The 24,561-nt window shown below is 42.2% G+C and overlaps 1 protein-coding gene across 2 annotated transcripts in view; it reads left to right on the forward strand.

The window, feature by feature from the left end:
- The first annotated feature begins 291 nt into the window (after positions 1-291).
- The window catches only part of ANKH (ANKH inorganic pyrophosphate transport regulator), a 141,014-nt gene continuing 116,744 nt past the window's right edge, over positions 292-24,561 (forward strand). Inside the window, exons 1-2 of one of the 2 annotated variants that reach the window (XM_038391352.2) lie at positions 292-524; positions 954-1,097. In XM_038391352.2, coding sequence (XP_038247280.1) covers positions 516-524; positions 954-1,097 — 153 coding nt within the window. In that variant the 5' untranslated portion in view covers positions 292-515. Of the gene's footprint in view, positions 529-953; positions 1,098-24,561 lie in introns of both variants that reach the window. The other variant, XM_038391351.2, reaches the window with a different exon arrangement.

Genomic DNA, 24,561 nt, shown 5'->3' on the forward strand with positions numbered 1-24,561 from the left:
CGTGGAAAGTATGCTTTGTATCTGTGTATCACGCCTAGGTCTAGTGGGTACGTGCACACGTACAGTGTACGGAGGAGACGGCGCATTTACACGCACACTCCCTCGTGTGGCCACGCTCGCTGGACACCTAGGGCGCGCACGCTTGTTTACAGCCCCGCGCGGCAGGCACCGGCGGCCTCTCTCCCCTGGGCGGGCCGCAGCCGCGAGCGGTGCCGGCGGCCGGCGTCGGGAGGAGCAGCGAGGTGCCGCTCTCGCCCCGCCCCGCCCCGCCCCGCCCGGCCCGAGATGAGGCTGGGCGTGTGTCAAAACCCCCGTGTTCGGCGAGGCCGGCGCCGAGAGAGGAGACAGAGCTGGGCCGGGGCGCAGCGTCTCCCGCCTCAGCCCGCTTTCTGCACCACCGAGGCGGCCGCCCAGGAGCCCCAGCCGCCCTCCGGCGTCCCTCTCCTCCCACAGCCTGGGGAAGGAGGCGGCGGCGGCGGCGGCGGCGGCGAGACAGCCCGGCTCATCCTGCCCCCATGCCGGTGGTTGGTTGGTTTTTGTTCCCACCCCCTGCTCCCATCCCCCTGCTGCCGGCTAGGCTAAGCCAGGGTACCTGCCTCCTTTTTGTGGGGGTGCCCTAGCTCCTATAATGGAACACCCGCCCGCCGAAATTTCGGGCGGCGGTGGTGGTGTCCCTCCTCTTTCCCCCCCCGGCGGCGGCGGCAGCAGGTCATGGTTGTGTGGGAGGAGGGCAGCAGGGATGGACTTGATCTTTTGGATTTCTTGCTAAGACGGCAACGCACCGCGCAGCGCGGAGCAGAGCGAGCGGAGGAGGCGGAGAGACGAGACCGCTTTGCTGCTGCTGCTGGTGCTCCATGCAGAGCCCTCCCCCGGCCAAGCCAGAAGCTTGATTTTTAGGGGGCCTTTCTTTTCTCTCTCCTTTTCCTTCTTTCCCCATTCCTCCCCCCTTGCAGTGTCCCTGCTACGGCAGATGTGTTTGGGGTCCTCGCGCAGCTGGGACTATGGTGAAATTTCCAGCGCTCGCTAACTACTGGCCCCTGGTCCGATTCTTGGTCCCTTTGGGCATCACCAATATAGCCATCGACTTCGGGGAGCAGGTAAGTCGCCAGACGCCTTTTACCTTTTCTAGACCTAGCCAGATGCAGGCAGTAATCCATCGCTGGGGCTAAGGGATAAATTACTGTGCAAGCTGCTGCTTTGCAGATGTGCCTTGTTAGGATCCCTATTGCTGACTGTTGACAAAACACCCTCTTTATTTATTAGTCTCTTCCCTGGGAACCTAGGGTCACTGATGGCAATGCACACACAGGCTGTATTTGATTGGCAAATGTGGACTTTCCTCTGCCAGAACATCCATAGGAGACTAAAATAGGGTGCACTGTGATCTATAGGTTTCAGAGTAGCAGCCGTGTTAGGCTGTATTTGCAAAAAGAAAAGGAGTACTTGTGGCACCTTAGAGACTAACAAATTTATTAGAGCATAAGCTTTCGTGAGCTACGCATCCGATGAAGTGAGCTGTAGCTCACAAAAGCTTATGCTCTAATAAATTTGTTAGCCTCTAAGGTGCCACAAGTACTCCTTTTCTTTTTGTGATCTATAGGTATCCCGAGAGGAATTTGCAGATCGTTGTTTGTTTTCTGCAAACGGCTTTGTAGCTGCTTTGCCCAGTGCATCACAAAATTTTGCCTGAATGCAGAATATCGATTGTCTCATTTATTTGGGGGTGTGGACTCTCTGTTCCTTTTTCATCTCATGGTTGCTTTTGGGTTTGAAGCCTCACTGCTGTGGTTGTGTTTTGGAAAGATCTGTTTACTGCTTGTTTATTATTCATCAGACTTTTTTCTGCTTTCCACCATTAATGTTAAAACATGATCTGTTTTGAACTCTAATTTGATGCATGTAGAAGGACATCTTTTTAGTGCACTCAAGGATTATGTAATTTGGGATTATATAAAGTATTTGTCTGTATTTTAATTTAAAACTACTTTTCCAAAAACCCACCCTACAGTATTTTTGCTTAATTTGTGGGAGAAAGGGGATTTTTAAAAAAAAAATCCCCTATTGCAAAACATGTAGCAAGTTGGGTGGCTGATTGAGAATATTTAAACAGACCTTGATTATGGCTCTAGAAACATACTAGAGAGAGACTACTAATTCCCGTTGGTTTGGGGCTTTGCTGGGGTGCGTTATAATTATTGATTTTGTGGTGGTGTGAAAGGGCCTAATTCCCTCGCCCTCATACAGCCTGCTTTATCTTGTTCTTTTACCTCTCTCCATGTGGCGTCATTGAAAAGCTGGTGCTGCTGCAACCTCTTCAGCAGCCAGTGAACCATTTGTAGGCAGTAGTCCCTGCCACCTTATCAGTGAAGCACTGTGTTTAGGAAACTCTTACAAGATGCAGTGTAATGATATTGACAAAGGATGGATTAAATCAATGGGGAAAAAAACAAACAAAAAATAGGGTAGCATTCTCTGCATTAGTACAGACAGCAAGAGAAAATCTCTCAAATGTGAAGTGCTAAGCATTTAATTGGTAACAGTTTACTGAGCTGACTTTCTAACTCTATTTACCTTGAATACTCTTTTTGTATTGCTTTCTTTGTCATCATTTTTAATTCACAAATTCAGATGCAATAGTATGAGAACCTGAGACGAGTAGCATAGAGAGCACTGGAATCTATTGCTAACAAACTTTGAAATGAATTAAGTCAATTGTGAACAAGTGTGCACACTTCATCCTATTTAAAGTTCCTCAGTATTGCTGATTTAAAGCTCTTCTTTGCCTTGGACACCATCTAAAATAAGGCTCACTGTATTTCCTCACTTTTTATTACAGCCTATTTACTTGGCACAGTTTCCTGTGTAAGAAACATAACCACAAGTGTGTGGAAGCCCCATGCAACAAGTGCACTAGCTGAATGCCCGCTAACAACTTTCATCCTTGTGATAAGTTACTATTCTGTCAACAGACAATCTGGTGCCTTTTAGGCAATTCTTATACATAAAATCAGCATATGCACCTACTCCTGCATTCCTTATTCAGGCAAAGATACTATTCAATATATTAGTGAATTTGCCTGTGTAAAAAGTGCAAGATTGGGCATAATTCTATTACAATAGAAAATGGATATAAGAATTAACTATTTGCCAAGCGGCAAAGAGTCCTGTGGCACCTTATAGCCACCAGACGTATTGGAGCATAAGCTTTCGTAGGTGAATACCCACGAAAGCTTATGCTCCAATATGTCTGTTAGTTTACAAGGTGCCACAGGACTCTTTGCCGCTTTTACGGATCCAGACTACCACAGCTACCTCTCTGATATTTGCCAAGATACTTATTTTTATTCTTCTTCTTCTACTTTAAAAAAAAAATCTTTATTCTAAATTTAAGCAATAAAAGATATATCAAAATATTTTGAATATACAATTTGTTCTTGTCTCACACAATGGCAACTTACTCTACCAATCAGTTTTTCCATAAATCCCACTCTCTGCCTCCTGACAAAAAAAGAGAAAACAGGGTAGAAGAAAATGAAGAAAAAGGTGATTGAGGTACAAATAAACAATTTGCCTTATACAGGTAGGGCGTGATTCATAGTCCATGCCAATCAGAAGAAAGTCTTGCATTGATTTCAGCGCTCTTCAGATCAGAACTGTCAACATTAACAAGTAAATCACAGAAAAGCTCCTTGAATGTTGAGTGTTCAGTACACTCTTGCCACCAACATCCCAACCCCCACTTACACTGAGAAAATGAGTATTTGGAAAATGCATGTTAAAAATTATTTATGCAGCTTTTTAAAATGGTGCTGAAAATGGTGATCGACCCTGTCCACAGCAGTGAGACCAAGTTCAACACTCTTTGCAGCAAGGCATGCTAGATACCTGGTAGAACAACATCACAGCATGGGATGCCCTTCCAGGGAGTTGGACTAATCAGCTGCTTCTCAGCTGGTGGGACAGAAGGCCAACAAGCTCCTCACTTAAAGAGGGATTGCTGCAGGGAGCAGAGAGGTTCCTGCAGGAGACTGTGGATCAGGAAAAGGATGAGGAAAGGGGAAGCTAGGTGGAAGACTTGGCTGGGGATACCTGCTGAGTGATGTCTTCAGTGATGATGAACTGCATTTTTCATAGATTCATAGATACTAAGGTCAGAAGGGACCATTCTGATCATCTAGTCCGACCTCCTACACAGCGCAGGCCACAGAATCTCACCCACCCACTCCTATGAAAAACCTCACCCATGTCTGAGCTATTGAAGTCCTTAAATCATGGTTCAAATACTTCAAGGAGCAGAGAAACCTCCCTCAAGTCAACCATGCCCCATGCTACAGAGGAAGGCGAAAAACCTCCAGGGCCTCTCCAATCTGCCCTGGAGGAAAATTCCTTCCCGACCCCAAATATGGCAATCAGCTAAACCCTTAGCATATGGGCAAGATTCACCAGCCAGATACTACAGAAAATTCTTTCCTGGGTAACTCAGATCCCATCCATCTAATATCCCATCTCAGGGGATTAGTCCTATTTACCCTGAATATTTAAAGATCAATTACTTACCAAAATCCCATTATCCCATCATACCATCTCCTCCATAAACTTATCGAGTAGAATCTTAAAACCAGTTTTAACAATAAGTGCATCCCTGATGAAAAAGGAATGAAATACTGACACTTGTGGGAGCTTCATTAATATACTGTTGAGTTGGTTTATCCCCTCACATGAGTGGGGAAACTGAGGCAGAAATGATTTTATTCTTTTGTTGGTAATTCTTATGCCTGAGCTTGTCCAATTTTTGATATGTCATGTCTGCATTTTTTCCCCCCCAATGGATGCTACATGATTATCAGGCTAGTATTGTTGAGCAAAAATAGGCTTTCCAGAACATAAAGATTTGATGAGCCAGTCTTATCACTCCCTGCTGCGGTAATAATTTTAACAATAATACGGCAAAATCAGAATAATTGTATACATAATGGGTGTGCCAAGGGACAGCTCAGACAAAGCTACAGTACTTCTCCTTGTGCACTTATGCTTAAGAGAAGACTGCTAATATAAATCAGTCAAATTAGCATGAAGGGAGGTTATTCCCTATGGCTAATAATCTCTAAAAGAGTCACAGAAGAATTTGTAGGTCAGATACAAGATTACTGTATAAAAATTAGCCTAGTAATATACATTGGCTGAACAGATTGAGCAGTCATTGAAAGAATACTGTAGATCATAAGGCTTTTGATACAGCTTCTCCATCTGTTGTTTCCATGAGTAGAAATATTATTTGGGAGCACAGCTTTCAAAGCAGAGCCCTTTCAATAAAATGTAATGCCAGTTTTGTGAAAAGTGAGGCAAGTGACTAGTGTGTTAAACTCTCTTTTTTGCTTAACAGAATTTTGTGAGATTTGAGAGATTTTTATCACGTGGCTAAGTACAGGGAGGATTATACAGCTAAGAAATTGCCACATCTTTTATTTGTCCTCTGCTGTCACTAGATAATTATTTGGCAGGTGATTTAGGAGGGGACTAAAGAACTCTGTGAGCATTGTACATTGTGGAAAATTAACAATAAGAGGTATTAAGTATTTTCAGAAGACTCAGTGATTATGGGTGTACTATATGAACAGTATATTTTTAATTATGATTCTGTATTGTGTTTAGGATGTAAAAACATGTTACAGTAATATCAGTGAGAACTAATCAACTCACCCCTTATCTTCAGAGAGGTTAATGGGCTCTGGAACAGACTATATTTTCATTGACCTTAAGGACCTGTTCCAGCATTCTTTGCTTTTTGGGACAAGACTCTGATTGAAATCTAACCAGCTAATCTCATCTCAGTCTTGCCTACATCTGAGAAAAGTTTATATCTGAATTTCGTTTATACTAAAAAACCTGTAATACTGCAGTATGAATACAGAATGACTGAGAAGTGAAGAGAGGGGGAAATCACAATAATAGCTCTAACACATTATTCCTATTTGCTCTGTTTTTATGCTGATTTAAATATACTTAGGAAAGCAAACATAAATGTTTCATTATGTTGAATAAGGTTTTGGGGGGCTTTTAAGACTGGATCCCAACGAATTTTGAACTCCCTCATTTTCTGCATCTTGTATTATACCACTACGTTTTGATGTAATAACACCACTATTATCACTTTTCATCCAGGGAGCTTCAAAGCACATCACAAAGATAAGCATCATTATACTCATTTTACAAATGGAAGTGTTACTAACTCATGATTTTTATCATAAGTGTCACGATATTTGGTGTTTTATTTAAGGGCCCAGGTACTGGAGATCAGTGATTACCTGATGAAGTGAGCTGTAGCTCACGAAAGCTTACGCTCAAATAATTTGTTGGTCTCTAAGGTGCCACAAGTACTCCTTTTCTTTCTGAAAATACTAGCGTCTGTTTGCTTTTTAAGTTTGTATTTCTTGTGGTTGCAGGAAAAAAACCTTCAAAGGACACACAAAACAAAAGGCAATGACCGCACCTCCCTCTCCACAAAAAGTATCATGTTTGTTAGCCACTTTTTTGGGAACTGACTGATTTCTTTGAACATTTCAGGGTTGGCAATATTGGGGAAAATGAAGTACAGATGGGGTAATGTATTTGCTCAGGAATGCTCAGTAAGCCATTGGCAAAGCTAGGAATAGAATGTGGGTCTGACTTGTTGGTCAGCGCTTTGCGCACTAAACCGCCTCTGAGGCGGCATCGACAATAGCACTATTTTGGAAGTGTGTTCCCTGGTTGCCAACACCAGTTATCAATGTTGGGATTCCCTACTGTTGTCATGTTAGCACTGGTGTTAACTAACTTTGAGCCATAGAGTGCAAGGCTGGAAGGGACCATTAGATCATCTAATAGTCTGACCTCCTGTGTATCACAGCCTCCAATATCGTTCAGCGCCTGCACATTAAAGCCGACAACCAAAATAAGACCCAACTAAATGAGACTAGACCAGTGGTTCTCAAAGCCGGCCCACTGCTTGTTCAGGGAAAAGCACCTGGCGGGCCGGACCGGTTTGTTTACCTGCCGCATCCACAGGTTTGGCCGATTGCAGCTCCCACTGGCCGCGGTTCACCACTTCAGGCCAATGGGGGCTGCGGGAAACGGCGTGGGCCAAGGAACATGCTGGCCGCACTTCCCGCAGCCCCCATTGGCCTGGAGCGGCGAACCGCGGCCAGTGGGAGCCGTGATCGGCCAAAGCTGCGGACGCGGCAGGTAAACAAACCGGTCTGGTCCAGCCTGGCCCGCCAGGGGCTTTCCCTGAACAAGTGGCAGACCGGTTTTGAGAACCACTGGACTAGACTATGATGTGCCACAGGCAGAGAATAAAAGGAACCAAGGTGCACCAGTGCTCAAGGCCCCTGCAGCGGCCTTATTTGCTACAAGTAAGGGGGTATGACACTGTTTTGAAAATGGTATCGGCAGCCAGTACTACAGTAGGTCTCCCAATAATCAGCTGAAGCAATGTTATCAGCCGTATTTGTTTTATTTTCAACTGTCTGTAGGATAAACACGGCCTGTGAGATCCATTACCAGCAATTCATTAGCAGTACACGTATACACACGTGCACACACATGCATGTGTTATGTTCAGTGGCATTTAGGTGTAGGCAAATTGAAACGAGGCAGTGAAGGAGTCTAACTACTACTGTCTCATTAACTCTTTATTGTGCTTCAGGGCTCTTGGGATAACCTGGTAACTTTATGTATTGCATGTGGTGCAGTACTTGGGGTACAAACAAGCGAGTTACCATAAGAGCAATGAGGCATCGACAGCCCTTGTTCTAAATTTGTTGGCTGCTGCTGTTTTAAGAGGCCTAATTTTATTTTAACAAGTTTCTCCTTGTAGTTAAAACAATTTTCTTTTCTTAAATGGTGACCAGAAAAACAGAACAAGTTGTGCATAAAATATTAAAGAGAATTACTGAGACTGGAGAGTTTATATTTCCAACTGCCACTATGGCATCTTGGCCAGGTTACATAACTTTTCTATGCCACAGTTCACTCCATTTTTAAAAGAGTGCATAACACTTACTTATATCACAGGGCAGGCAAGAGAGCTAATAAATTTCAAAAATACTCGAGAAGAACAAAGTATTATGATTGACATCAGAGGTCAAAGACTAACCTAGATTAGGTAGGCCTTTAATACCACATTAACACAAATGTGACAAAAGCTCCCATTGTAATCAGTGTAGGCTATAACTATATACAATAACCACGATTCCATTATTAGTATTGTATCCTAGTGGAAATACCATTAGGTTTTTGAAAATATTGTATTGCTATGACAATATTTAATGACAGATTTTCCCCCCGTCACATGTGTGCATAATTCCTGAACTAAAGGGACACTTTCAAGTAAATTTAAGTCCAAACTTAGTTCAAGAAAACAAGTTTTTACAAAAGATTAAACAGAAATGCTTTTTTTTCTTTTTAAGTGAAAACATTTTGATGGAATTACATTCCCCTGCAGGGTTTGTAACTCAAATATTACAACATTGCGTTAGTACAGGAGAAGCAGAATGTGAAGTTGACCAGAAACAATAGTGCAGTTTACCAGTCTATATTGTCCAAGATGAGAAATCCAAGAAGAGCTAATCTGTAGCCACTAGGTGGAATGAGCAAGGGGACAGCTTCCAGAACCCAGACAATCTTAAGATCTCCGCTTCAGCACTGACTCTGGGGTCCTTCTGCTGCCTGGCAGCATGGCTTCAATTTTCTCCCTCGCCTTTTATATAAATTGTGGAATTCTCCTTCTGTGTCCCCATTAAGGCTAATGCCCTTTCAGCAGCAGTCTGTGGCTCAAATATTCAAATCTCCATTTCTATTGGGAATATTACCTAACTCCCAATTTTGGATATGAGAATAAAGGTATTCAGGATCTTAGGGAAATAAGTTAGTGGTGCCAATTTAAAATGGCAGCTCATACCCTTCTTTTTCTTACCTGTATTCCCAATTCCCAGCAGCTTCTCTTGTCCTCTTGCCAATGTATCTATCTTAAGAAATTAAATTGGGATCCCCAAGCAGGCTATTTATTAGTCACCCCTCTGCTCTGTAGGCACAGCACAGATACTGTAGCACTGCTAAGCACTGAAGGAGAAGCAGTGGTTTCATTTTAAAATTACTGGAGCAGTTAGCTGCAGTGTTTCAAAGGCAAACCACCATCTCCTTTCCCAGCAAGGCTACAGTTTTCAGCTACAGGAGTGGTTGGGCTGTGCTTAATGGCCTGAAGAGTAAACTGGCTTATGGCTCTCGGCTCAACTTTTTTATTTAAAAATTAAGTTAAGAGGCTATCCCCAACAGGTGGGGTTGCTGGATATTGTGGGAGTGGAAATGAAGGAAAGAGCCAAGAGGCAGTTAACTATCACAGAACTAAAAGCCGGGAAAAAGAAAGAAGGCTAGAGGACAAAGGGTGTTTATAGTTTTAGTTGCTGTTTCTTTCCTCCTCTTTCTCTCCACCCCCTCCCCCATTACAGGTAATAGATGTAAGTGTGAGGGGGAGGGAGAGAGATGAGGTCTCACCCCTGCACTGCTGGGTACTTGGACATCACCAAAAAAGCCCAAAACAATTAGACAATCAGGGACACCAACCAGAAATAAATAGGAATTGATTGAGGTCTACAGTGTCTTCACATGGAGAGGCCTTAAAACCAAAAAAACCCACCCCAACAATAATGGAATTCAGTGTAGTATGGTGTAGGCACTTAGTCAGACCGTATGTGCAGAAGGTGGTGTGTGCTTTTTACAGTGCTGCTGCTTAAGTAGAGTCAAAGGTTCTGCTTTCTTCTTGAGTTTAGTTACAGATAGATGCAACATAAGGCCACATTTACAGACATTATCTCCTCTGCAGGGAGGCTAAAGAACCAAGTTTTTTATTTTTTGTAATTAGGTCAAGCCTAGTTGTAGGATTTTCATATTGAAGCTAGTGCCCTTTCACATAGCAAGCCTCCGAGTGCGACCCTCCCCCTTATAAATTAAAAACACTTTCATATATTTAACACCATTATAAATGCTGGAGGCAAAGCGTGATTTGGGGTGGAGGCTGACTGCTTGCGACCCCCCCATGTAATAACCTCATGACCCCCTGCGGGGTCCTGACCCCCCAGTTTGAGAACCCCTGATCTACAGACATCACCACCAAGCGACTGAAGCCCTGATCAAAGGGGAGAGCCTGGCTGAAGGGCAACTAGCCAGCCTGTGGTGAGAAGTATCTAAGTTTGTAAGGGCACTGAAAGTGTTAAGATCGGCTTAGAATGCTTTTTGCTTTTATTTTATTTGACCAAATCTGACTTGGTATGCTTTGACTTATAATCACTTAAAATCTATCTTTCACAGTTAATACATTTGTTTGTTCTTCCTGAAGCAGTGCATTTGGTTTGAAGCGTGTCAGAGACTCCTCTTGGTATAAGAAGCCTGGTGTATATATCAATTTTTGTTAAATTGATGAACTCGAATAAGCTTGCAACATCCAGAGGGCATAACGACACTGCAAGATGGAGGTTGCTAGGGTTGTGTCTGGGACTGGAGATGTTGGCTAGTGTCATCTGGTTGCACAATCCAAGGAGCAGCTTACATGCCAGAGGCTGTGTGAACGGGCCGGGAGTGGGGGTTCTTGCAGCGGAGCAGGGTAAGGCTGGCTCCCAGAGTCAAGGATTGGAGTGACCTAGCAGATTACCGGCCCAGATAACACCAGGGGAATGTCACAAATACCTTTTATTTGACCAACTTCTGTTGGTGAGAGAGACGAGCTTTACAGCTACACAGAACTCTTCCTCAGGTTTGGGAAAGGCCAGGTTTAAACTTCCACATATGTTGGCGAAACTTATGTCACTCAGGGTTGTGAACCTCCTCACTGCCCCCCCCACCCCCAAGCGACATAAATTTCGCCAGCATAAGCAGTAGTGTGCACAGCACTATGTAACTCGCCAACGTAGCTACCGCCACTTGTTGAAGGTGATTTAATTATGTTGGCATATTGACGCTACAGGAGAGATCTTGCAGCAGTGCAACTGCATCGGTACAGCTGTGCCGCTGTAAGCTCACTAGTGTAGACATATCCTTTTAGAGTGTCGCACTAAATACAAGGTCTAACAATTTAGCAGAAGTAGTTAACACACGTTCTAAGGGATCATTCAAGGTGAAGTTGTCCGTTAAGACCCCTGTAATCGTAGGACAAAAAGGGGGGAGGGGGTTAGTGGGATAAGGATTGTTGTAATAAGCCAGAAGTCCAGTATCTTTAGTAAGACCATGATTTTTAGTGATTTCTAGCAAAATTATGATTTTAAGCTCCCAGGCTTGTCTTTTGAAAAAAGTGTCCTACAGGTTTCCTCTGAGGTGAGGACTGATAGGTCAGATGTAGAGTGATCGCTTTATGAAAAGTGTTCATCCATAGGTGATAAGGTGTTTTTGTCTTTTATCATTTTCTTGTGTGTGTTCATTCGAGAGCATAGTGACTGTCTGGTTTCACCCCATAGTTGTTATTGGGACACTTAGTACACTGGATGAGGTACACCACATGTTGTGATAGGCATGTGTAGGCTCAATAGATCATGAAACGTGTGTGTGTGGTGGGAGGGGAGGAGGTGTTTATCATTGTAGCAGTGGAGATATGTCTGCAAATTTTGCATCTGTTCTAGCAGGGTCTGGCGCCACTTTGAGTTGGCGTGTCCTGGTCTGTGGGGAGTTTGCTGCTGCTGAGCTTGATGAGGTTGGGGGATTGTTTGAAGGCCAGAAGCGGGGGTTCAGGAAAGATTTCTTTCAGGATGGGGTCCCCATTGAGTGTAGGTTTTAGTTGTTTGGTACCCCGTATGGGTTCTAGTGTGGGGTGGTAGGTGACAACTAGCAGCTTGCGGTCAGAGAGGATTTTAGTTCTGTATTGAGGCAGGCTCTCTGAGGGTATTTGCATCATGGAACAGGCCACTTAATCTACTTCTCTGGTGGAGTGTCTTGTTTGGTGAAGACAGTTTAGAGTGTGTTAATGTGTATATCCCAGACTTGCTCCCCGGAGAATGTTCTGTGGTATTTGGGTGCATGGTGGAAGATAATGGATTTCTTGGAGTGTTTGGGGTGGTTACTGGGTCTGTGAAGGTAGGTCTGGTGATCCATGGGTTTCTTGTATATTGTCTGTAAGGTTCCATTGTTGAAACTGATCATGGTGTCCAGGAAGTTGATGCTAGTGTGGGAGTGTTCCAGAGAGAGAGAGAGAGAGTATAATGGACAGGTGATGGTTGTTGAAGTTGTGGTGGAGAGAGTTTTTAAGTAGTCTTCATCGATGTGTCACTGGCATATCATTGGTTACGTGGTGCGTTTGTCGAGAGAGTCTTCTTCATGGTGGCTGATGCCCTGAGCTGCCCTCCCCCGCTGGACAGATGCCCCTACCCCACCACCCCACTGCAAGACAGATCCCACATTTCCCCCCCCCCCCCCGGCCCAAATCTCATAAGGGGCGTGGAAGGCTCCGCAAGCCACACTTTCTAACTGTAAAAGAGCGGCATGCAGCTCGCAAGCCACAGTTTGGCCACCCCTTATTTTATTTTTATTATTTATCTGTAACCCACTAACCCTCCTTTATCCTATCATATTGGGGTGTTAAAGGATCACTTCACCTTGAATGGTCCCTTACCACAGAGCAATGTGCTAACTACCTGTGCTAAACTATCTGTTCAACCTTTAGCCGTAACAGTCTAAGGGCATGTCTTCACTTGCAACGTTAAAGCACTGCAGCAGCAGTGCTTTAATGTGGCTTATGTGGTCACGGCACCAGCACTGGGAGAGAGCTCTCCCAGCCCTATAAATCCCCCCCCCCCCCACAAGGGGTATAGCTACCGGCGCTGGTGCGCTGTCTACACTGGCACTTTACACTGCTGAAACTTGCAGTGCTGTAAAGTGCCAGGGTAGACAAGCTTTTAGTATCTTTCCCAGCCATGAGGAAAAGCTGTGTAGCTTGAAAGCTTATCTCTCTAACCAACAGAAGTTGGTCCAATAGAAGATATTACCCCACCCACCTTGTCACACTTCAAGAAAAAGATGGACAAATCAGAGAGTGTCTAAAGAAGATAAACAGAAATGATAAAAGGTTTAAATACCTGACCTATGAGACAAGGTTAAAAAGCTGGGCGTGTTTAGTCTTTGGGGAGGAAAAAAGAGGACTGAGGGAGGACATGATAAATAGTCTTTATATATGTAAAATGTTTTTATAACGAGTATGGTGATCAGTGATTCTCCATGTTCGCTGAAGGTAGGACAAGAAGTAATGAGTTTTTAATTTGCAGCAAGGGAGATTTAGGTTGGATATTAGAAAAAGCTTTCTAACTACAAGGATAGTTAAGGCCTAGAATAGGCTTTCAAGGGAGGTTGTGGAATCTGTCACTGGTGGTTTTTAAGAGCAGGTTAGATGAACACCATCAGGGATGGTCTAGGTTTACTTGGTCCTGCTTCAGTATTTGGGGCGGGGGGGCTGGACTACATGATCTCTTTAAGGGCTGGAAGGGACCTCATCTAGGATTCTAGTAGCAGTTAGGAGGTGGAATAATAAAGATGTAGAAAAGGTTAGGAGATAAAAAAACAATATTATGAAACAAGCTTTAACCATCCTTATCCTTTGCAAATTTTAAGTCAGTGACTTTTTTTCAAAAACATTTCTTGTGCTGATCTCTTTGGGGCTTATGATTGCAATAAGTCCATTTGCTTGGAAACATACTCCAGAATGCATACTGGTCACACTATTGTGTGATTGAGTTGACCAATCACCACCCAAGATTAAGACATTATGTAATGTAGCATGTATGAAATGTGGTGTTCCGTATTATGCTGGTACCTCTGACAATATTTCTTGAAGAAAATTGAGATAAAATGATGAGTCAGAGTCTGACAGACATGCACTTTCTCTACTTTTGGACATCTAAGTCTGATCATTTATTTAAGGGTTTTTTAAAAAAATGTGTATATATAGATATGAGGGATGTTCATATCCCTGTATTTTTTTTTTTTTTACTTCTGCATTAGAGATTTTAGTATCTGTCCTCCAATCAGTGCTTCAGAGATCCATAGGGCACAGGAGTAATTAGGAATACATGTCTTCATTAACTATAACAGGAGTTAGGGATCAGATGTTCAATTCACTACTTTGACAGAGCATTTACTGGAATTTTACCTCATGTGACCAACACTGAGACTTGGTAAAATCAAAGGTCTCGTATATATATTGTCCTGTTGGCTGAGATTTGTATCTCTGTTATGTATCAAGTAAGTCAGTGACATGCAGCAGCTATGCCGCTATGTATGTATGTACCTTTATTGTACATACGGTATAGAACAGATAGCAGGTAACTATGAGTTACGGGGCTATAATTCCAAAGAAAGGTTCTGCTGCCAATATAAACCACAAGAGTGAAGCTTGAATGGTTTCAGTTTTCGCTAGAAACTCTCTTGATGGATTATACCCACATCACTCAAAACGTTTCAGATTTTGTATTATAAAATATATAGATCTAAGCCTCAGAAGTGTGCTCTGTTCCCTCTCTCTGTTGGCACCCTTCCTTTCTTCCACTCTTCTCTGTCTTCTAACTATTCTGCTTTTCCCCACACTGCTGCTGGCTCCACTTTAATTTTCTTCTCTTCTCAATCTTATATCAGTAGGACCTTCTCTCACTCCAGTAACCTGAAATCTGATCAGACAGACTTTTATAATCCATCACACCTGTTACTTGCATTGTTAGATGGACTAACAAGTCTAGTGTGTTTAATACAGCAAATCCTGTGACTGTGTGAAACAGGGATAGTCTTGTTTTAAGGAAAAGAACTTGGAGTCAGATGTGGGTTCTAACTGGCTCTGTTCACTGACTTCCTGTATGGCAAGTCATTTAGGCCCAGATCCTCAGATGTATTTAGATATCTCATTCCCATTGAAATCAGTAGGAATTAGATACCTAAATACACTTGAGAATCTGGACCTTGATCTCTGTTTACCTCAACCTTCTCATCTATAAAATAGTAATATGTCCCCACAGGTATGTTGTGAAACTTATTCATTAGTGTTTGTAAAACATGTTGTAATTTTGGATAGAAGGTGTTATATAGATGGAAAGTATTAAGAAGTATGAACCTAGAAGACATGTATTATACAAGAATTATTTCCTCAGTATCATAAATCTTTCTTTTTGTGTTTTCCTGAATGGGTCTCAAACAGAATTTTTTGGACGCTAGTAACTTTAGGAAAATCTTATTTGCTCTATAAGAAAGCATTATTGCTAGGTAAAGCTGGAGTGCTGTGCCATTTCGAAATGTGCATTTACTCAACATATCACTTCCGCATCAGTTTCTCTCAATCTGTATTGAGCTCAAATTATTCTAAACCACTAATCGGAGTAATTGCTAGCAATTGTGATTCTTGCAGAATTGGTTACAGTTAGGATCACTGGAAGAAAACCACTTTGCATTTTAGCATTATTGCCTGTGATGTCATTAACATCACGAAAAGGTTAGCTCTGTAATCACTTGCAACTGTGCACTGAACTTTGCTATTTCTCTGTAATGTCATCTTGGGTGTTGTTGGTAACTTCTTATGTTACACTTTGAAGTGTGGGTGGGGTTTTTTTGTTTTTGTTTTTGTTAATGTGCAACTAGGTCACCAGATTAGGTTTCCTTCTGCTTGTCTGATCCTCCACTGATGTGAGATTCCCACAGGTGTGGTATTACATTTTGTTCACATGTTTATGTTCTGCTGCCATGTTGTCAGATAAGAAAAAGCCTATAGAGACCTCGGGTAAAAAAGGAATTGCTTGAGGCTGTACAGAGCAAAAAACCAAAGTCTCTCATGAATCCTAGTGTCTAAAAGAGCAGTGTTTACCATTTCCTCAATTCTAGTGGTCTAATCCATGGAATTAATTTGGTAAGAATATTTCCATGCATCTTTGTATCATCCTAGCTCAGTGCTTGTATGCTCATGGAAATATTGCTGATTAACTTGGGAGACACTTACTCCGGAATGAGTCAGGAACAATTCTGTATATAGACAAGCCCTCAGTTACAAAGATAGCTGAAAGAAAAGGAGTACTTGTGGCACCTTAGAGACTAACAAATTTATTAGAGCATAAGCTTTCGTGAGCTACAGCTCACTTCATCAGATGCATTATGCTCTAATAAATTTGTTAGTCTCTAAGGTGCCACAAGTACTCCTTTTCTTTTTGCGAATACAGACTAACACGGCTGCTACTCTGAAAGATAGCTAAGTGTTTCATTGTTGTTAGTGTATGTTATTGATGTCCACACCTTTTTAACTGAACGAAAGAAGGGGACAAAGAAAATCTACTGGAGATGTAGAGTGGCTATTAAAAAATACCTCTATTCACTGCATTGCAAAACTTAACATAAATCATGTTTCTTTTTCTGTTTCTTTGTTTAGGGAAATAGTTCAGTGTTTCACATTTTGGTGACAATGCAAATATTGGTGTATGTTGTGATCACTCCAGGCAAGAACTATGATATTTTTTTATTGTGATATCACCTAAGGAGTCATTTCTAAGCACAATAAGTGGTTCAACAACACTTGTCAAGTCTTGGGCTTTTAACTGGTGTACTTTGCAAATGTCTTCAGGTCATGTGTTGGCTATTAAGAGGTGGGTTAATTTCTTGAATGAACTTATTAGGCATGTGTTTGATCTCATTTATATCAGCCCTAGTCTGATATAAAGCATTACCTGCAGTAGAGTTACTCCTGACTTGCTTGGACCGAAATGAGAGGAAGTGCACTCTTCAGGGGCCTGAGTTTTTAGTTTTGGTTATACCTCTGCAATGGTGCAGTCAGGTTGTATATGTAGAACTGATGACAAAATTCAGCTGTAAATGGGAGTTCGGTCTCATTCTTACTACAACACATGTGAATTGCTCACTTCCCTGAAAATGTGGAATTTATATTTTGGATTTATCAAACTCCCTTGCCAGTTTATCTCCTGACCTCATCCAATTTACCCCACTTTCCTTCCTCTTCCTTATCTCCAGCTGCTGGATAGCATCTTCTTTTTGTAATCTAACCATCAGGGAGAAGCAGCCACTTGTTTCTGTAATCCTAGCAAGCTGAGTTTGTTCTTGTGGGGATAGCCCTTATTCACTTTCCTTTTTATCCTGAAGATTTTCATCTCTGTAGCATATTGCTATGTTCCAACAGTTTTTTGGAAAATTTGATCTATAGTCTTTTTCAGCTGCAGAACTACAGGTTTTATTGCAGCTTGCCCCCTTGCCTATTTCCTCTAAGGGTCTACCAATTAAAATGTTTAGCATGTTTGAAAGGAAAATTAACAGTACACAGATTTCAGGGCTTGAAACACATTTTTCAGTTATGTTAAGAGTATTTCCAGTTACTTAAAAGGAGAGATTATAAAAAATAAGCATAAATAGCTTGGATAAAAAGGGAACATGGTAACAGGCTGTAGGGATTTGAAGGGTGTAGTCATCGAGGAAAGAAAGAGGAAGAGGAGTGAGTTAGTATATCCTCCTGTACAATATCAACCTAGTCGTAAAGAGGTAGAATTTAAAAAGATAGAAAACTTTAGGCTAAAAAAAATCAGAATGAATGTCCTAGCTCTGAGATGTACTGAACTATGGTTAAGTCTCCCAAAGGAAAATCTGGGTAGTTCCATCTCTTGCATTACTTAAATCTAAAGTACTTGTTGAAGAATCCTACATTACCATTAGATTATATGATCTAAACTGATTCCATTTTACCTAGCTGTAATTTCTGTGATTCAGTGAATCTAGTCATAATGTTAACTATGTACAGTACTGTACTTACTGCAAAGGAAATCAACAAGGTAGATCACAGAAGGACTAAGGGCTTGTACACACGAACAATTAGTTTGTGCCATGCTGAGGTGTGAATCTATTCCACACTACCCTGCTGCACACTAAATGGCTGTGTGAACCCTGTTGATGCACACTAATGAAAGTTTGTTAGTGTGCTTTGATATACCCTGCTTTGAAATGGGAATAGAGCAAAACATTAATTGTGCCCGTGATCATGTGCATTGTGGACAGTCTCTAATTCAATGATCACATCCTGTTTTTCCCACCCCTGCCTCACTCAGTGCAGAAGATGGATCTCTGGGCATGATTCAAAATTGTGTGCTATAGCAGGCTATTTTCTGTGAGTTCTCTGCCTCACTTGTTGCACAAGATGGAAGGTATGTAGTGAATGAAGGAAGGGAGGACTTCAGGAAGAGAGGATGGTTTTATGGCTAAGCCAATGGGTTGCTGCTAGAGTTCCTTTGTGATACTGGTCAAGGCACTTAAACCAAACTTTTCACAGGTGTCTGGCCACTAACCTCAGGTTCCCATTCTGTTGGTCAGATCAGCACTGATTTTCAGACATGGAAAAAAATAGCAAGTGACCATGTAATTAAAGACTTAATGTATACACATTTCTTGAAGACTTGGTTTTGCAACCTTAATTAAAAGAATATTAAGTCTTTTGTAGGTAATTACCTGTGGTTTAACCCCCCACCCCATCCCGAAAACCATAAATTTAATTGAAACATTGTTACTCACATAGCTTGCCAGCAGGTTACAACCTTTACAGTTGATCACACAGATGTCTGCCAATTGAGTTAACGGAGTAACTGATAGCAGTAGTATGTTGTCATCCTCTGTGGACCAGCCACAAGAGGGGGATGAGACAGTTTGCCAACAGGTCTCACATCTTTGCTGATGGCAGAAGAACGTTGAGACTCAGGAATCTTGGATTCTGGAGGGGTGTGTTTTCTAGTGGACAAAGATCCTTCTGCCACTGTCCAGTATCCCAGTTCCAGTCTCCCCACAAGGATCCCTGCCCAGTTTTTCCCTCTCCGCCAAAATTGGCTCCCCTCATTTATCTTGTCTGTCTCTCTCTCTCTCTCTCTCTCTCTCTCTCTGTCTCTCTCTCTCATCCAACCACTCAGCCATACATCCAGTTCCTCATACACAAGCATCTTGTAAATTTGTTGAGTCCCAGATGCACATAAGGGGAATGCCAGTCATACAGGACCAATGCACAGGTCAGGAGCCAAGTCCCCTGCCATGCCCCTATGTTGGATAGATTTGAACAGTTCATCCCTGATCACCATCTGGCTTGTGAAAAGGAAGAGCGTTCCGTTTACCACTTTCTAATGCAGATCCTCTTGGTTGCTTCAAGGATGGTTTTGTGGAAAAGATCCCCATTCACAGATCTGCCCTTCCCCAAGCTCTTTGTGGGTCATCATCCCCAGTAATAATTTCAGTGACTCCCCTAGTTTCCAAGCTGCATTAGAGTGAACTTGATTCACATAATTGCTACAGTCATGAGGAAGACTCTGGTCCCTTTGTGTGTCACAACAAATGCAGAAACACTGGAGATATGTGCCTGCAGATTTAGGGAGAGCACACCCTCATCTTGTGGTGTGTGTGTGTTTGGGAAGGGTTGTTTCACAACCCTAAGTGTTAGAAACTTTTTTCTCTTAACTTGGAAGACTTGGATTCTTTAGACACAGAAGTTACTCATCCAAGAAAAGCTTCCTAGTTGCCACAGATGAGTGCATTTTTAAAATACAGTTGCTACAAATAATGTAAAATGTAAATATGTACAATATTATTTGGGAGTTGGAGGAAGAGAATACCCTTATAGCATTGTTCCAAATTGGACAGTACTAGATGTTGCCATTAGCAATCACACACTAGTTTACATTGGGATAGATATTAAGGGCGAAATTGTTAAGGGAAGAGGCCCAAAATCTGTGTGTGAAACTTCTTAAACTATTGCAGGTGTAGTTATAGCACATGTGCACATAAATGGCTAGTTGGGTATCCAACATGCCCTTTGCATGTAGAGACACCCGTATCTGTGTGCAGACATGGCAATTCCATGTGCAAATGTAGGCATCCTGCTACACACGCACACTTTTTTGTGCATGGACCTCAGGCCTCCTCCTTTGAAAATATGGCCTAAGGTCCATGCACAAAAACGTATGGATGAATTATGGCTGCACAGTTCTTTACATACTTGCTAGCGGTCATTTAACTTTAAACCTTTTATTTTAAGGCATGAAAGCATGACGACCTTTCATTATTCACAGTCTGAACCTTCTGAGGTACAGTCAATGGTATACGTGTTAGAACATGTTCCAGCATTGTAATAGGCTCAGAAAAAGACTACTTAGGAAAGGCTCTCTGGAACTAAAGAATAAATAGCATGGCTTTTCTATAAACTCTATAGAGATCAAGTGTTCCCTCATTAATAGGATTTATATGAGAGATCACTACAAACCACCCACCTAATATTTTTTCATTGTATTCTTGAATTCCACTAGAGCAGAGGAATTACACTAAGCAAGCTCGCTCTTTAGGTACAATTAAACACCTGCAGCTGGCCCAGGTTAGCTGACTTGGGCTCCCAGGGCTGGGGCTTGCAGGGCTGTAAAACTGCAGTGTAGACATTTTGGGCTCGGGTTGGAGCCTGAGCTCTGGGACCTCACAAGGGGATGGAGGGCCCGGGGTGGGGGGTGCCGTGTGTCAGCCCCAGCGTCTGCACAACAGTTTTTTAGCCCCACAAGCCCAAGTCATACCCAGAGTCTGATCCTGGCTGCTTATCTGTTGGCAAAGCACCTAATATGTTGTGGGTGTGATTGTAAATATAAATGAATAATTAGCAAGGGAGGAGAACAATCTCTGCCTCAGGGTTTAGAGCTGTGAAATTGATCTTGAGGGCAGGGAGTGTATTTGTGGAAGAGACCCAATAATTCAACAGTCCTTATTTTAATTGGCACATGGCGGGGGGTGCGGGTGGTCTGTTACTGTCTGTGTATTAATAGAGGAATTGAGTTGAGGGATTTTTGAGGAGAAGGTGAGACTGAAAATATGAAGACTCTAAGGAAAAATCTTGCTAAAGGCCAGTAAATTGTCTCTCTCAAATTTACCACAGAGCAACCTGAGCTTTCTACTGTAGTGCAAAGAGTGGGATTAGCCCAAACAAGAGAGCTGCATACCCATCAATTTGTCATCAATATATTTCTAAATAACTGACCAATCTCCTCTCACTTTTGGTGGTGTAAATCAGAAGTAAGCAATGGAGTGATGCCAGTGTAAAATCAGTTGAAGTGAGCAGGAAATCCAGCTCAATGTGACCAGTACCAAAAGGAATATTAAAGTAATATTAATCCAACAGGCAATAAGAAAAAATTTGCGTTGAACTGTAGAAGTGGGACGCAATGGGAGAAGTCATAACTCACTAATCTGCGACCTTTTTCAAGTGCAGATAATGTTACCAACTGCAGTTCAAAGGAGATTTTTATGTATTATATAAAACAAACGTTTCCAGAAGAAATCTGAATTCATAGAATATCAGGGTTGGAAGAGACCTCAGGAGGTCATCTAGTCCAACCCCCTGCTCAAAGCAGGTCCAATCCCCAATTTTTGCCCCAGATCCCTAAGTGGCCCCCTCAGGGATTGAACTCTCAATGCTGGGTTTAGCAGGCCAGTGCTTAAACCACTGAGCTATTCCTTCCCCACTCTGCCCCCCCTTTCAGTAATTCGAAGTAGTGTGTGCTGCAGTAAGACATTTAGAAAAGGAGAAATTATTTAAAGGAGCAATAGTGATTGCAGAGAGAGAGAGAGTGTAGAGAATGTTTGGATTTCTGCTGCAGTAAATCTATAGAATTAGGGACCATAAACACTGGTTGACAGAACTCTGGGGAGAGGGATTGGTATGGTTTCTAGCAGAGATCAGTAACTGTTTTTTGCATTGAGCTGCTCTATTGCAGGCCTATGGGAGTTTGTTTCAAGAACCTTTCCCTCACCATCAGTAACTCATTTGTTCTCGATAAAAAAACAATGTGTCTATCCTGTAACATTAATCTTCACTGAATGTCTTTATTTTTTGCTAGATAATGAGATTAAATCATTTACTCTTCTGTTAGAAATCTCAAAACAAAGCGAAACTTTGTGGATGAAATAAATTCTACTACTGCGGAAGAGATAAACCGGATATAAAAGTAGGAAACGCCACAAAATTCAAACTCTTTCTTGTATAAAATCCCTGGCTGGAGTAGGTTGATACAGCACAACAATAACCAGCAGCCTGGCTTCCACTACAGGCTGCCAAGTTGAGCCCATATGGTTAAATCTTAATGTAGCTAATCTTGTACTGTTTGTTTTTGTTTTTAATACTTAAAATTGACAGTGTTGCATCACTTAGTTTTGACTTGGCTATGGAGCTTTGATTATGTTATGCTATCTAATGTGAAGTCCTGTTTTTGTACTTCTGTAGCTTTTTCTGGCACTGGACAGCTCCTAGACATTTTAGCAGACTGTCCTTCACTTCCACTACCTTTCCCTCATGGTACAACAACTACCTGCACTTTTCTCCTAAGTATTCTTTAACCTTAATTTGTCCCCCGTTTTTTCCCCACAGGCATCTGCCATTGCATGTTTCTTTCATGAGTGTTTGTGGGCAAACTGCATCCATCAAGCAATAAATAATTCATGGCTCCAACATTAAGGGAGGTTGTGTCTCCACTGCAGCTGGGAGCACGTTCCCCAGCATGAGTAGACAGACAGACATACATTAGCTCTCGTCAAGTTAGCACACTAACAAATAGCAGTGTAGCCATAGGTAGTACGGATGTCAACTTGGGCTAGCTGCCCAAGTACGTACCAAGGGGCTCCGGGCAGGTTCCTACGCAGCGACTAGCCCACGCTGCCACCCATGCTACCCTGGTGACATTGCTGTTTTTAGTGCTAGCTTATCTAAAGCTGCTGCATGTCAGTGTACTCATGCTGGGAAGCATGCTTCCAGCTGCAGTATTGCTGTACCCTTTGCAAGGAATGGCCCTATTTAGGAGGTTTTAAATCACTGATTTAGCAAAGCCTTTAAACGCACAGAATCAGAGACATGCAGGGCTGTAAGGGATCTTGAGAGGTCTTCTAGTCAAAGCCCCTTGTGCTGAAGGAAGGCCAAGTAAACCTAGACCATCCCTGACAGGTCTTTGTCCAACCAGTTCCTACAGATTCTACAGCCTCCCTTGGAAGTCTATTCCAGAGCTTAACTACTGTTATAGTTAGGAAGTTTTTCCTATAATGTAACCTAAATCTCTCTTGCTGCAGATTAAGCCCATTACTTCTTGACCTACCTTCAGTGGACATGGAGAACAATTGATCACTGTAACTCCTTATAACAGCCCTCAGTATATCAACCCCAGCCTCTGCCTGCCTTCTTTCTCAAAACTAAACCTGCACAGTTTTTTTATCATTCCTGAAACTTATCATTTTTGTTGGTCTCTGGACTATCTCCAGTTTGTTCACTTTTTTCCTAAAGCGTGGTGCCTAGAATTGGAACTCCATCTGAGGTCTCACCAATGCCGAGTAGAGTGGGATAATTATCTCCTGTGTCTGACACATGACACTCCTGTTAATACACCCCAGAATGATATTTACCCTTTTTTTGGCAACAAAATCATATTGTTGACTTTCATTCAATTTGTAGTCCACTGTAGCCCTTGGATCTTTCTTATGAAGTAAAACCATCTAGCCATTTATTCCCCATTTTGTATTTGTGCATTTGATTTTTTTTCCTTCCTAAGTGAAATATTTTGCACTTATCTTTTTTATTGAATTTCATCTTGTTGATTTCAGACCAATTCTCCAATTTGAATTCTAATCCTGCTCTCCAAAGTGCTTGCAACCCCTCCTAGGCTGGTGTCATCTACAGATGTTATAAGCATACTCTCCAGTCCTTATCTATGTCATTAAAGAAAATGTTGAATAGTATGGCACCCAAGACAGACCTCTGCAGGACCACACTAGATGTATCCTCCCAGTTTGACAGCGAGACATTGATAACTACTCTGAACAGTCTTCCAGAAAGTTGTGCTCTCACCTTATAGTAACTTGATTTAGACCACATTTCCCTTGTTTTATTATGAAATTTTCATGTGAGACTGTGTCAAGTCTTATTAAAATCAAAATATTTTACATATACAGCTTCCCAGATATTTAATTTTAAATTCTGTTTGCAGTCAATGGGTTTTAAGCACATGCTTGAGTTAAGTATTGAGACCAAGGACACAGTAGCCCCTCTTCCTCCTCCAGCTGAGGAAGCACTCACACTTCCAGGAAACTAGCAGTGCCAACATCTTTCTTCTCCTTTCATATCTGATGGTTATGGACCATTCAGTTCAGATACGTTATGTTTTTACTAGCAGACATTGGCGGAGAGTTGGCAAAACATCAACACAAAGTACTGAGTCCCTGCCAGTAACCTATGGCTGCCTCAGATCTCCACCGTAGTTGCTTGTCTAGAATTCTCATTCACCCAGATTCTAGGTAATGGAAGCAATTAAGGGTTTCTTCCACAGCTCTGCTGCCTGATGGCACATGGTAAGTGCCTGCTGTCTTGATTTTCCTCCCCCTCCCCCCCACCTTCTCTGAGATATTGCAAATGAAGGTCAGAGTGATTACTCTCTCACTAAGTCTGAAAGCCAGTTCCTGGATCAGAGATGAGAACAACATGCCCTATATTCCTCACAATACCTGATAGTCTTATTTCTCTCTCCC

Source organism: Dermochelys coriacea, chromosome 2 (genome assembly GCF_009764565.3).
Source record: "Dermochelys coriacea isolate rDerCor1 chromosome 2, rDerCor1.pri.v4, whole genome shotgun sequence".
Taxonomy (NCBI): domain Eukaryota; kingdom Metazoa; phylum Chordata; order Testudines; family Dermochelyidae; genus Dermochelys; species Dermochelys coriacea.